At 40.7% G+C, this 15,494-nt stretch overlaps 1 protein-coding gene across 1 annotated transcript in view; it reads right to left on the bottom strand.

Annotated features, from left to right (window-relative positions):
- The window catches only part of aldh7a1 (aldehyde dehydrogenase 7 family, member A1), a 54,867-nt gene that overhangs the window by 25,918 nt on the left and 13,455 nt on the right, over positions 1-15,494 (bottom strand). Inside the window, exons 4-7 of the mRNA XM_048526973.2 lie at positions 13,379-13,459; positions 9,446-9,569; positions 5,336-5,468; positions 2,916-2,960 (exon numbers count right to left, since the gene is read on the bottom strand). Of these exons, the coding sequence (XP_048382930.1) occupies positions 2,916-2,960; positions 5,336-5,468; positions 9,446-9,569; positions 13,379-13,459 (383 nt within the window). The remainder of the gene's footprint in view (positions 1-2,915; positions 2,961-5,335; positions 5,469-9,445; positions 9,570-13,378; positions 13,460-15,494) is intronic.

The following is a 15,494-nucleotide window of genomic DNA, read 5'->3' as shown; positions in this document are numbered from 1 at the left end:
TATAAATTTACGATTGATGACACTTTACAGGGTTATTTTTAAAGCCGTTAATAATCATTCCAACACTGACAAGGACGCAATCCAATAAACATTTAAAATACTTTATGGTGAAAATGGAAATAAGATGAAATTATGCTTTTTTGGACAACTGAAGTGAAACTGAAATTTAAGCTTAAATTTTAAACTTGCATAATTTTGAATAGACAATTATATATCAGTCAACTGCAACAGCTGAATGGTCAAGCGTTAGTTACACAGAATGGTTCCTGGCTATCTGAAACAATTGTTTGAAAGATGAAATCTTATGAAAATAAGCTGGGCATCGTGTGAGGCTTACAAAGCAAATGAATTCAGAAAAGTTAATTCAAAGGACTTTTTATTTTGCAATTCTCCTAAACTTTTTTTCAAAAATAAAAGCTTTAATCAAACTTAAAACTAATATGAAATTGCACAAAGGGGACAAACTCTGTAAATTGATGAAGTTGGGAGAAATTGACATTCTAGACCCAGGCTGTGGAGGATTCTTGTTGCTAAACGACTAGCTACCAGCTAAAGTAGTTAACCTTCATGAGTGACTGGCAATGCATCAAAACATTAGAGAGGGAGTAGTTTTATAGCCACGTTACAGAAGATCAGACGAAACAAAAAAGTTTGTTGGAAATAGAGTCAGAAATCACATGTAAATGTACAAAATGGGAGCAAAAGTTGACCATTCAGACCTTCAAGCTTGTCCTATCATTTAATGAGATTGTGACTGATCTGTTGTGTTTTCCCATCGACACCCAATAACACTTGGTTCCTCTGTCTGACAAGAATTGATCGACCTCTGTCTTAAAAATATTCAATTACCCACTCTTCAAAGGTCAAGTTTCAAAGTTGCTCAACCCTCAGGAAAAACAAAGTCTCACCTCTGACTTGTGTCCATGCTGTATGAGTCTATGACTTGAAAGGGCCTCAGTCATTTTGTGAAACCAATCCTGGTTCTAGGCTAATCCACAAGAGGAAACATTCTACCCGTCCACCTTGTCAAGATTATTCAGGATCTTATAGATATTTTTCAAACAACCTCTTCAAACATGTTATGACACCCCACTGGAGCAGTTGGGACTTGAACCCAGACCTTCTGCTACCCTCAAAATGTTGTACACTCAAATCAAGCTCAACCCTCACTCTTCCAATCTTCAGCCTGTCAAATGTGCCTTAACAAGGCATCCACCAGTTTCAAGTATCAATCTCATAAACTTTGACTGAACCAGTTCCAAAGCTTTTACATCTTTGTTGAAAAAGGACAGCAAAACTGTGCACAGTATGTGAGACGTACTCTTACAAATGTCCTGTGTAACTGAAGCATAATATCCTTTTTGTGTTCAATTCTCATGAGAAAATAGCATTACATTACCCTTTTTGATTACATTCTGTACCTGTATTCTAATTTTTCATAATTGAACACACAAATCCCTCTGTATCTTAGAATTCTGCAGGCCTCTTTCTGTATTACTCATTTATTATTCATATATTTACATTCATTAATTTTTTTAAACTATTCTGTCAGAGGGAAGAACTTCACACTTTCCCACATCTGCATCTGTGTCTCTATTAATCTATCCTACATACGAGTACAACAATCCAGTTAGTTTTCATGCCAACATACTCCCCCTTAAATCGGTCTAAAATACTAGTCTTAGCCCTAATCTTCTCCCTTTCAAATTGCATGGAAAATTCACTCATTAGTGTCGCTCTAACAATGGGCGCCTTAACTCCAAGGTCAATTATCTCATGTTGTACAAGCCAAATATAATCTACCCTCTGGGTAGTTCCAAGACAGGTTGCTCTAAGAAATTATCTGAAAAGCCTTCTGTGAACTTATCAAAGCCAGTACCACCTATCTGATTTTGCCAACTAACATCTTTACTGCTGTCCCTATAAACACATTTACCAATAATTCTTATATACTTTGTCCTACATTGCAGTTACTGTTAGACCACTCCCACTAGTGACTTTTTTCCTGTATTATTGCTCATTTCCACCTGGACTGATTCTACACCCTGATCCCATGATCCAAGGTCATCTTGAACCAGTGCACAAATCATTGATTAACAGTGCTACTCATCAATCTTTATGATCCTGAAGCCATGTCTCTACAATATCTACCAAGTTAACTTATTTACTTCAATGTGCATCACCATCAGTTCAACCTGGTTGTGGGCCAGGTGCCACCACTCATAATTCAGTATCCAGTCAAGGAAGAAAGGAAAAAAGGAGCAGACAGGCTTTGGCATTAGCTAATTCAATTATTATGCTCGCAGATAGAATTCTGTACGAAAAAAATGGGCTCAAATGAATTGTATGGTGCTTCCTGGTACGTGGATCCTATGTTCAACACTGAGTCGATAACGGAGGGAGCAATTGTTGTCAACTATATGGTGATAAGTAACATATCAAGAAAACTCACTAAACTTAAGCTACTGGAAAGCCCAACACCTGCACCTATGTGCACTATTTTCTGAAACAGTATGTACAGCACATGCAAATGAAATGACACGTGTTCCTTATATTTATCACTTGACTATGGGTTTAGTGTAAGATATCGGACAGTCAGTATTTCAACCAATGGGACGGATTTTGGTGTATACGTAGGTAACATAGGTTCCGACTAAACGAAAAGAAAAATATGAGTAGAGACATTGGCAGGCAGAGTTATTTCCCAACTCATTCTTTGCGCATGTTGGCAGGTTGCCTCCAATCCCATGAGCTCTCATTTTTGTTACGACATTTAAATAGAATTGAGTATCCATAAGAAAGGTCAGTACAATATAAAAGAGTCAAATTACATAACAAATATACCTAGGACTAGGGATAATCTATAGTTGCTGGAAAACAATAAATCATTACATGTCAATAGAAAGTATACTTACTGTGTAACTGCTACACTTGTCAGAGGAGTCGTAGGAGCTCCCTTCCTGTGAACATAAAACAGATAGAATCATAAATCTGAGGCACAAGTGGCCCGTCTCATCCAAACCTCATCCCAGATTTTAATTGGTAGCCATCCATGTTATCACAGAATCGCCACAGTGCAGGATTGTCTACATTGTGTCTTCACTCTGAGCATTTTAACTTAGTGCCACTCTCCTGGTTTATGTAATCATGTATTTTAGATGATTTTAAAACTGCATCTCATTTCCACAATAGAAAACATCACCTATATCCACACCTAGTGCCTAATGGATGTCAAGGACCACAGGGGGTCAGATAAGGCTTCAATTGCCAAAATAAAACTTAAAACACTGAAAGAAGAAAGTTCCAGAGAAGCTCAGAAGGTTTGGCAGACAGAAAGAGTCTCAAGTATGATGCAACTTTCCTTCATGCAGGAAGTCATAGCAGACTCAGAATGAGGTTGCAGATTGTTTCTGTTATTGTTAGCCGGTTCTCTTTCCACAGAGGCTGCCAGACCTGCTCACTTTCTCTAGTGCTTTCAGTTTTTTGTTCAGATTTTCAACATCCAGCCAGAAATAGTGGCGTGAAGATAAATCTGTGTCAGAACTGATGGGGAGATTTAAAAAAGTCATGTTACTGCAAAGAAAAGCTCAGAGCTTTCCCAACCATGGGTACCTTGGATATCAAGGAGCACACAGGATAGTAAAAGGCATTAAGGGGAAGCTTGTATCAGAGACTGAGAGCGCAATACTACAGAAAGCCGAGAGAAACGGATAGATTATTGTCAAGCAAGGGTTACGGGGGTTTACGGGAATGTGGAATTTAAAATGCAGACAGATCAGCCACGATCTTAGTGAATGGTGCAGCAGGCTCAGGGGTCTATGGAGAAGAAAAAAAAATTAGGAAACATTGTGTGTAACTTTACATCAGACATAACCATTTAGCTCTTTGGAACCTCGGCTCCTTGGAAACACTGTCCAAATTAATACAGTGTCTGTTAAAAATTAATTCTTGAAAAATTCTTCTATTCTATTGTTGTTTCGCAGCAGTTTATCAACTTAGATGTTGGTTAAGTCCACGAACTAAGTGCTGGAGCTAAAAGGTATATGACAGACAGATCCATGCCTAGGAAACATACCCATTAACAATCTCCTTAAAACTCAGTTTTAGGAGCCTGCCAGCAACATTTCCTGATTTCTCAACCTCTTATGCTGTTATATCACTATTGTTAGAATTCAAGTAAAACACTAGAATTGAGTGGTGTGCTGTCATTTTCCATACATTACCTTCGCAACATATACTACACAGAGACTTTAGTTGTTTTATTGAGACAGATAACTGAAAGTTTATTAACAATGAAAAATAATACTAATGACATCTCAGACTTAAATATATTCTGAAGTCTTTGCTTACTTATGTTACTATCACATTATAGACACAGTTGACATGCTAAGTAACTAACCATCCGAGTAACTAGGTGGCTGTCTGACTTACTGCTTGTCTGCACGCAGGGTAAGAAGGTGACTTTTTATATTAGAGCACCACATGTCATGATCTCATTTATCTGTCTTAAAGATACAGTGCCATTCTGAGATCTGTGCAATAATGCAATACGTAGTAAACAATGTAATATTTATCTCAATGTGAGACGTCATCACACAATCGCAAATTTAAGATGTCTACATTTAAAATTAAAGTTAATACTGGAACCAAACACAGGTTCTGAGAAATTAGCATCCAGGTCTTGCAACAAAGACATCTTAGAATTTTGTGCAGTGAGCAATAAGTCAAAGGACTGCATTAGGTTTGCAAGTATGCAAAGGAGCAGGTTGTATAGTTACTCTTGGATATAAGAACACAGTAACAAGAGTTGCAGCATTAATAAAAAGCAAAAATCGCACTAATAACTGTTAAACTGGACAAAACTGACAACTCATCTGCTATAAGTCACTATCACTTTGTGTAGGGTAAACTAAACAAGATGTGGTTAACTTTATTAATTACACAGTACCCTGAGTAAGGCAACATGACAAGAGTGAATTTAATTGAAATTTACAAGCAAATTTTTTCTCAGCGTTAGTTTTAAAATTGAATCAAAGAAGTCTAATCCTTTGTAGGCTGATAATAAAAGAGTGACATACAAGATGCTGGCTTGTTGTCCTTACAGCCTGCAAAAAGAAGAGGAAGGGAAATACTTTCAGCTAATGTACCCGTCACTTTTGGCTGCAAACGAAAAGTAGGGAATCAAACACAAATCTATCTTGTCTCAGGCAAATTTCAGTCAATCAATCAAGTTATACAGTGAAACATACCTTTGATCAATCTATGAAAATGTATTAGTATAAAAAGCAGGATGGATATAGCTTGGATTGCCTACATACAAGTAAAAAATACTTACCAAAGACAACAGTTGCCGCAGACAAGTGCAAGGGCATTATTCCAGCCATAAACAGCAACTGGGAAGTTAAATGCAGTGATGATTCCTACTAGACCAAGTGGATTCCATTGTTCAATCAGAGCATGTCCAGGACCTTGGAAAGATGTCACGAAAGTCAAGTACAAGTTACATACATTGTGGATTTGTTTCAGACTCTCTAAATAAAAATACGGGGAGAGAACTTCATTGGGATGGGTCCCATTTCCTATCATTTATGTTATTTCACAGAACTTTTTTTAACTAAACTTTCAGTTAGAATGTGATGTGAGAGTGGGAGGAATAGTACGAACAATATACCCTACAGTCATTATCTACCTAATGTTAAACAAATTATGTACCCAACAGGTTGAGGAATGTTAATGTTTCGGACCTTTAGCTGCAGTGGGGTCCCACCTTTGGTTTAACAACTGCAGTTGCTCAAATCTCCTGCACTTGGAATTTCTGTTTCTCTGGCCTGACCGCTTTCCACAAATCACTTTTCACGCAAGACTAATATAATGGAGAATTAAACTTGGATCCTGAGAATTCTAAGTAAGATAAAACCAATTAAATACACTTGAAGATTGAATGCTTTAAGGGATAGTCGGAGAAAGGACAGAACTGTGAAAAAAATAGGCTTTTTGAAATTTTTTTTTTAAACAAAGTCCTAAAAAGAACCAGAATATTACATTTCTAGAGTCTCCGGATAACAACATGAGAAATATACTATCACCACCAAAATCTGACACTTTAACATGACCAGAAAAACTAATTTCAGAACAAGTTTTGTCACAGTCACAAAAACGAAACAGTTAATTTTTTTAGCTGTTCTGATTAAAGTTATGGCCTGAAATGTTAACTGCTTCTCTTTATTGATGCTATCTGCCTGCTATTTCCAACAGTCCTGTTTTTATAGAGATGGTAGGAACCGCCGATGCTAGAGAATCTAAGATAACATGGTGTGAAGCTGGATGAAGCGGGCGGTGCGGGTTTGGGGAACAATGAGGTTAGAGGCTGTGAGTGGGAAGCCACCTGAGGTAATGAGGTTGTGGATGGTTTGGGAGAAAATGGTTTGGTGCTTGGGGGTGGGGTCATGATCCGGGGGATGGTAGGAGAAGGTATTGGAGAGTTGGCATCTGGCCTCAGTAATGTAGATGTCAGTGTGCCATACTACAACTGCGCCTCCCTTGTCTGGGGGCTTAATGATGAGGTTGGGATTGGAGCAGAAGGCTGCACGTGGTGGAGAAGTTGAGGCGATCGATGTCTCGACGACAATTAGAGATGAAGAGGTCAAGGGAGGGTAGGAGGCCTGGGGTCGTGTCCAGGAGGAGGGGGTGCATTGGAGGCGAGAGGAGGTGTCAGTAGAGGGAGGGTTAGTTTCACGATTAAAGAAATAAGCGTGGAGGCGGAGGCGACAGAAAAACTGCTCAATATTTCGCCCAGAGTTATATTCATCAATGTGTTGGTGGAGGGGGACAAAGGTGAGACCCCCTTACTGAGGACTGACCATTGGTCCTCAGTAAGGGGGAGGTCTGGAGGGATGGTGAAGACTCGGTAGGGCTCAGTATTATTGTTTTGTCTTGAGATACTGGCTGTGAAAGTGGTGGGCAGAATGACATCAATGGGTGGGACGCCTAAACCCTCCGCTTTTTCCTGTCCCGCAGACCTGACCAGTCACCCTACAGTGACACCCTCATCCGCTTATCCAAACGCGTCCTCACCCTCAACTTCTCCTTTAATTCCTCCCACTTCCTACAGACAAAGGGGGTGGCAATGGGTACCTGCATGGGCCCAAGCTATGCTTGCCTCTTTGTAGGGTACGTGGAACAAGCCCTCTTCCAAAGCTACACTGGCCCTGTCCCCCATCTTTTCCTCCGTTACATTGAATACTGTTTCGGCGCTGCCTTGTGTTCCCACGAGGAGCTCGAACAGTTCATCCACTTTACTAACACCTTCCACCCCAAGCTCAAGTTTACCTGGACCATATCTGACACATCTCTCTCCTTCCTGGACCTCTCTGTCTCCATCTCTGGCATCCACCTGGAAAGCGATACCCATTTTAAGCCTACCGACTCCCACAACTACCTAGAATGCACATCCTCCCACCCACCTTACTGTAAATATGCCATGCCCTATTCCCAATTCCTTCGCCTCCACTGCATCTGCTCCTGAGAGAAGGTATTCCACTCCCAAACGTCCCAGATGTCTCTTTTTTCAAAAACCGCAACTTCCTCTCCACAGTGATCAAAAATGCCTTCGACCATGTCTCCCGCATTTCCCGCGACCCACCCCTCACACCCCCATCCACAATAATAACCAAAACAGAATCCCCCTCGTCCTCACTTACCTCCCCACCACCCTCCAAATCCAAAGCATCATCCGCCGACATTTCCGCCATCTGCCATCCAACCCCACTACCAAAGACATTTTTCCGTCCCCACCCTTATCTGTCTTCCGGAGGGACCACTCTCCCCATGACTCCCTTGTCCGCTCCACACTCCCCTCCAGCCCCACGACCCCCAGCACTTTTCCCTGCAACCAAAGCAAGTGCTACACCTGCCCTCTCCCCTCACCCCCCATCTCAGGCCCTAGGAAGACTTTTCACATCAAACAGATGTTCATCTGCACATCCGTCAATGTGATATACTGTATGCGCCGTTCCCGTTGTGGCCTCCTCTACATCACGGAAACCAAGCAGAGGCTTGGGAACTGTTTTGCAGAACACCTATGCTCTGTTCGCAACAAACAACTACACCTCCCAGTTGCAAACCATTTCAATTCCCCACCACTATCGTCGGACGACATGTCCATCCTGGGGCTCCTGCATTGCCACAGTGATGCCACCCGAAAGATGCAGGAACAGCATCTCATATTTCGCTTGGGAGCTTTGCAGCCCAAGGGTATCAATGCGGGCTTCACAAGCTTCAAAATCTCCCCTCCCCCAACCACATGCCAAAACCAGCCCAGCTAGTCCCCTCCTCCCTAACTATTCCTCCCACCTCAAGCGTGAATCAGATCCATTTTTACAGTAACTGGTGAATGTGGTTAGCAATACTACAACTAGATTTCAATTCCACACTTCTTAATTTAAATTCAGGTTGCCATGGTGAAATTTGAACCCGTATCCTCAGAGTTTAGCCTAGGTTTCTGGATTATTAGTCTCTCCCAGATCTCTCAATATCTCCTTTGGGGCAGCACAGTGGCTCAGTGGTTAGCACTAATGCCTCACAGTGCCAGGGACCCGGGTTTGATTCCAGCCTCGGGTGACTGTGTAGAGTTTGGACATTGTCCCCGTGTCTGCGTGGGTCTCCTCCAGGGGCTCCGGTTTGCTCCCACAGTCCAAAGACATGCACGTTAGGTGGGTTGGCGACGCTAAATTGCCCAATATGGTGTTCAGGGATGTGAAGATTAGATAGGTTATAGGGGCATGGGTCTGGGTGGGATGCTCTGAGGTTCAGTGTGGACTTGTTGGCCCAAAGGGCCGGTTTCTATACTGTCGGGATTCTATCTGTATGTAATATTTTTAAGGCACTCTTGGGCATTGAGTGATTATGATAATTACATTATGACATATCAATAAATGCAGTCTTAATTATCAAATGCAAATATTTTGCATGTTGCCACAGTTTGTGCAAATACTGTCTTAGGGACAGTTATCTCGGATTCTCCAGCATCTACAGTTCCCATTATCTCTTGTGCAAATACTACCAGTTTTTTTTTAAACATACAACCTTCCAGATAGAAAGGTAACTGCAAAAAAAATTGCAATTCTTACAGGAAAACCAAGCTTGATACCTGTATTCAAACATTAGATGCCCTTGAACAATGGTTAGACACAGGAAAGGCTATAGAAAACAGCTTCATCAACAACCATGATCATATAGGTGGTGCTGATGTCAAACAACATAGGATATTTAACTAAAAATGCAACTGTAGTGAAACGGTTATTACTCTCTCAGTCTTGTCTGTTTGTCTAGGATTATGGTAAATCACTTCCCCGTTGTCTAAAATGCAGATTTCATTCCACTGTATTAAATCAAATACAAAATAAATGTACTCAGCATTAAGAAGAGTCGGAAAAGCTTCGCTTACGTTCAGATGGTAGCACAGGCCCTCCAAACATTCGAGACAGTCCAACCGCATAGTCACAGATATCAATATATTCCTGCACCTCTCCGACACCCTCGACTGAAATTTTCCCCATCTCCAAAGAAACCTTAAAAAAAACAAATTTTTTTTAAAAAATCAGTATTAGAAACTTAAATGCATCCCAATGTACCATCAAATTCAGAAGGTATCAATATCAATTGCTGCTGTAAGCCTACCATCTCGAAATATCGATGCAAAAGTGTCACTTCATATTAGAATCCAATATTGATCATACATTCTCCAGCTTCCACAACTGGTGTTAAGTTAAATCAGATGTGAAAAAGAGAAAATAAATTAAGCCAAATTGCAAATGAAGCCAATTACAATCAATGTTTTTCTTTATTCTTTCATAGGATTTGAGCATGCCTGACAGTAAGTTGACTTCTCGATCCACATTAGTTTATCTGGTGAAGATGAGATTAAGGAGGGAGTGTCATGATTTTGACCCAGTGACAGTGAAGGAATGGTGATATATTTCCAAGTCAGGGTGAGATATGACATAGTCTAAGCTATTCCTTGCTATAATTTTGGTAATAACATTTTGACAATAAGCATGTTACGCAAATGCACTACCACATACGAATTACTTCTGAGATTGAAGTGCAATTGTACTGGCATTGGACAAAATACAAGCCAAACCACAGTACATGGCAATCCCAAAACAAATCCCTTGAAAAGTAAAGTTGAGGTTATGTGACGACATCATACTCAAGTAAGCTCAATGTAGTAACAGGAATGAAGCTCTGGAGTTCTAGATCATAGATGACAAGCAAACATCAGTCATCTGAGCCAGAGCAGGTTCAGGAGTTTGAACATGTAACACAAAATATATGAGAGATTTGGAGATGCTGCAGTGGACTAAACAATTGACCATGAAACATATCCTACAGAAGTACAATAATGCAACGCTAATACAAGAGAATGGTAGTACGCATACTGAGCAAGTCAATGCACATGATAATGCATGCAATTATTATTTTGTTATATTGCATTAAAGGATAGGGATGTATAGGATAGAAATTTAGTCTGTACCATATGTCTCCTGGCTTTTCATAGTTACGTGACCTGAATCATGCATTACTTAAGACAGGCTGCCATCTTTTACGTCAGTTTTCATGAAGTCACAGCACAGGTCAGCCTGTTGTCCAAAGCAAGAGAAATAGCTGATCATAGACTGCGGTGCTTAAGGTACTAACAGAGGATCGGTGACAAGGCAGAGAGCGACATCACCACTGGGCAGGAAAGTTGTGGGAGAGTACAGCAAAGGTGTGGGATTTGAGCGGGTACAGGTGGGGAGGGGAAATGGAAGTGCGAAGCCAGTTGGCAATGCCACAAGGCAGTGTGGGGTAGGACAGAAGCAACATTTTCTTTTGGGGTGGGAGTGGCACCACCTAGAGGTGGGAAGACAATAAAGGCAGGCAAGGCCTGTTTCCTCATATTAAAAAAAACTTTGGCCCATAGTCCCTGAGTTTCCACAGCATGAGCCAGCAGGGTCCCAGTGTCAAATGATGAATGTACACAACAATGTTAAATGATGACAGAACTCAAACAGGTCCTAAAAATAAACCAACATTAAAGTGAAATAATGTTAAATGGGGCCAATTTCAAACAAATACTTTACTGCAACTGTGTCCTTGCCACTGGAGCTTAACAAATAAAATTGCAAATTTTAACATGTTGGAGTCTGTACCAAAACAAAATCTCTGTCTGTGACCTAGCAATTATTTCACTCACAGCTCCATTTCCTGCAACGACAATAATATATAAAAGAATTAGTCCCATTTCCAAAAGCTACTGACTGCTGTTTCAAAATTCACCTACTAATTAGGGTCATGAGGTCAAGGTATCTGGGAGGTCAAACTCCAGCAAGGAATTTAACAGTTTGAGCAGAGAAGAAAAATAAATACTCTATTACCAAAGTATGGGACCATAAAGCTGCGAATGCTGTGAAAGAAATAGAAAATGCTGGAAATATTCAACAGGTTTGTTATTCTCTATGCCACTGTTAATTTTCTTTAACTCCGTTTTTCTCTCTCTCCTCAGTTACTGCTAGACCCTGCTGAATATCGCTGACATTTTCAGTTTTATTACTCTCAGTGATCCTGATTTATGCAATCAACCTAAATTAGTTACAAATAAGAAACAAACAGAACATGAAGCGGCTGTTCAGGCAGTAAGTCTGCCAAGCACATAATAGGAATATTCAAATGGTTTTGTGATCCATGAATGTAAGAAGTTCAACTTTACCTCAACAATTTACATATACACTTCATGCAATGCAACAAACTTAGAGAACTGCTCCGTAAAGCCATCAGAGTTGCCAAGAGGCTGTCCCAAACTATGTTGCAGGCCCAAGCCAACAAAATGGATACCCACCACCTGTGGCAAGGCCACGGCCACATAACAGAACACAGAATGAAGCAAAGCAAGATAGCAGGCACTGGCACATCCCTCCCTGGACACGCTCAGTGCTTTCTGTGCTCAGTTTGAGCAGAATACCACCAGCGTGGTAACACATGCCATGACAGCCCCAGACACCCCTATTCCCTGTCACCACTTCAGGCATCAGATCAGACTTCCTGGGAATCAACCCAAGGAAAGCAATAGCCTGGACGGTGTCGCCAGCCATGAACTTAGATCTTGTGGACCAGCTAGCCAAGGTATTCACTGGCATCTTCAACCTTTCCCTCCTACAAGCTGAAGTCCCCATCTGCTTCAAGAAGACCACCACCATCCCAGTACCTAAAAGAAAAATCACATGCAGTGTGCCTTAATGAATACTGCCCAGTGGCTATGACCTCCATAATCCTCATCAAATGACCAACCCTCCATCTCATCCCCACCTCCTTGACCTGACAAACCTGTCCATCTTCTCTCTCAGCTATCCATGCCTCCCACCTCACTGACCAATCCCCACCACTGCCTGCCTGCATTTATCTATCACCATCCCACTTACCTTCCCCTGCCCCACCCCTTTATTTCCGAGTTTCCCTCCCCCACCTCATTTCTGAAGAAGGGACCTGACTCGAAACATCAATTTTCCTGCTCCGCTGATGCTGCCTGGCCCACTGTGCTCCTCCAGTTCCACGCTGCGTTATCTTTAATCTCTATGACCTTGTTTGCTATGATCTGCCTGTACTACTTGCAAAACAAAGATTTTTACTGTGCTTAGGTACAATAAATCAAATCAAATGTTTGTTTAATAATCTGCCATAATAATTATACTCATTTAAAGGCTCTAGAATCAAAACAGTGATTGCAATTGCTTGCAAATATCAAATGCCATGCCAATGAATTGCTTTCTTTAAAAAGAAAATATTGTTTTGCAATTACGATTTAGCATTGTGATGGTTAAAAGAGGTTAGCAAGATACACACATCATCCAGGGACCCGATCAAAGAGAAAACAGAAGAAATCCTGCTCCAGGGCAACAGAGAGAAGTTGATATCAGGTACTAACGCCAATGCAAGGATTTAGAAAGCCAGTAAGAAATCAATTATTAATTTATCTAAATTATTTTAGGACTTTATTTAAGTAAATAACTTTATAAACATTATTTACGTAAATAAATCTCTGAAAGTAATATGTGAGCAGCTCTTTTCAGCCAATCTATTTAAGGTAATGGAATTTTTAACAGAGGTCATAGCATATAGAATAAATTACTTTGTACTTTCAAAAGGCATTTGGAATTTACAGAATTCACTGAAATGACAAAATATTTGTTGGATGCGAGACTTTTGCACAAACTGACATGGCAACATTGCAGTATTAATTTTAATGGCAAAAAAAAATTAGTTAACTGATGAAAAATAATTCACACAATCCATGCTTTCTCTCAACATCAAACATAAAAAATCTCCACCCAATAATACATACCAGATTGCCCAGTACTTTAAGTTTCTTTCTCAAAGCATCTCCAATTTGTCTCACAATTTCTCCTCGTTTTGGTGCTGGAATCTGGACAAGATTTTAAAAAAAAAGTCTTGTTTTAAAAAATTGACTAGCTTCTGGATTTAATTTTCCAATTTTAAACAGCCATGAGCTCAGTGAATAAGATGAAGATCAGTTAAAGACTGAAAATAAATATTCACTCTATGCAATAGAACTGATGGAATTACAAAAACAGCTTATATAGCCCGAGTACATTGAACTAACAACTTGATTCTGCTTATTTTTCTAATGGCCTCCAAACTGCTACTCCAAACATATTTAAACAAAATATTCAAGAGTGATCACCATATCTTTGCTGGGAACAGCCCCAACAGACAAAGATGGTACTCCTACCCCCATCATCTCAAATATTTATTGGCAATGTACTTAGTGGTCCTACACTGGGTATTTCCTGGCACAGAGATAATGGGAACCGCAGATGCTGGAGAATCCGAGATAGCAGCATCTCAGGAGCACAAAAGCTGATGTTGCGGGCCAAGACCCTTCTTCATTCAAACCGTCAGCTTTTTTGCTCCTAAGATGCTGCTTGGCCTGCTGAGTTCATCCAGCTCCACACTTTGTTATTTCCTGGCACAATTCAGTTCCTATTTCAAAAGTCAGAGTTGGTTTCATCAGGAACGGTAAGTAGTACAAACAATTGTAGGACTACCAAGATCTAAACTCAAACCTTGAGAAGATATCAACTACAAATTTATCAGATCACTTATTCTTGAACCCATGTTTAAATTACAGCTTGAAGAGAATTAACACCTTCCTTGCAATTAACTGGAAAATCTTGGCTATCATAATCCAGTCCCTCATGAGAGTAATTCGTGATTAAATTGGCAGACACTTTTAAAAAAAAAACGTTTGTTGCAAAGACATATAATACTTTGTCTTATCGCAATAAGTGTATTTTGCTGTTAAAGTTAGATTTGGCCGGATAATGAACACATGGATTTACGTTTGAAAATTGCCACAGGTTCTACTTTCATTCTGTTGGCTACAGTGACTAAAGCCACTGTGAATCTAGACTTCTCATGCTCTGTGACTTTTACCACAACTATTTTCAAAACTTTCTCATTCTTCACGGGATCTCTGTATATAGAACTTCACAGACATTTCATCTATGTTGTCAATGTGACCTAATGGGTACTCCTATGATTTTTTTTCTTTATTCACTCACAAAATGAGGGCATCGCTGGCAAGGCAGCATTTATTGCACTGAAGGCAGTTAAGAGTCAACCACATTGCCGTGGGTCTGGAGTCATATATAGGCCAGAACAGGTAAGGATGACAGCTTCTTTCGCTAAAGATCATTAGCGAACCAGATGGGTTTTTTCCAAAACCAGCAATGGACTCGGTCATCATTAGATTCTTAATTCAAGATAGTTATTGAATTTAAATTCCACCACCCACACTGGCGGGACGCCAACCTAGGTCCCCACAACATCATCTGGATCTCTGGATCAGCAATCCTGCGATAATACCACTCGGCCATCGTCTACTGTGTCATCTCTGAGGCTAGTTCTTACTACCTCTGAACTCCAGTGTAATTGTCTTGACTGTGAGACATCAAGGACTCTAGCAAAACCGAAGTCAATGGGAATCGGGGAGGAGTCCCCACTGGTTGGAGTCATGCCTGGCACATAGGAAGATGGCTGTGGCTGCTGGAAGTCAGTTTTCTTAGCCTTAGGACATCTCTGCAGGAGTTCTTTTGGGTAGTGTCCTCATCCCAACCATCTTCAGCTACTTCATCAATCACCTTCCCTCCAACCTAAGGTCAGGGGTGAGGACGTTCGCCCATGATTACACAATATTCTGCACCATTCACCACCTCAGATACTAAAGCATTTCACCAACAAATGTAGCAACAGCTGGACAATATCCCTTCTGGGGTTGATAACTGGCGAGCAGCTTTCATACCACAAAGGCGACGGGCAATCACCATCTCCAACAACGGAGACTCTCTTTGAAAATCACGCTTTGACATTCAATGGCAATACCATTGCTGACTCACCCACTATCAACAGCGGTGAGTGGGTTCCACAGGGCTCTGTCC

The sequence above is a fragment of the Stegostoma tigrinum genome, chromosome 3 (assembly GCF_030684315.1).
Source record: "Stegostoma tigrinum isolate sSteTig4 chromosome 3, sSteTig4.hap1, whole genome shotgun sequence".
NCBI lineage: Eukaryota > Metazoa > Chordata > Chondrichthyes > Orectolobiformes > Stegostomatidae > Stegostoma > Stegostoma tigrinum.
Note: the sequence above shows the minus strand (reverse complement) of the source record. Positions and strands in the feature narration are given on the sequence as shown.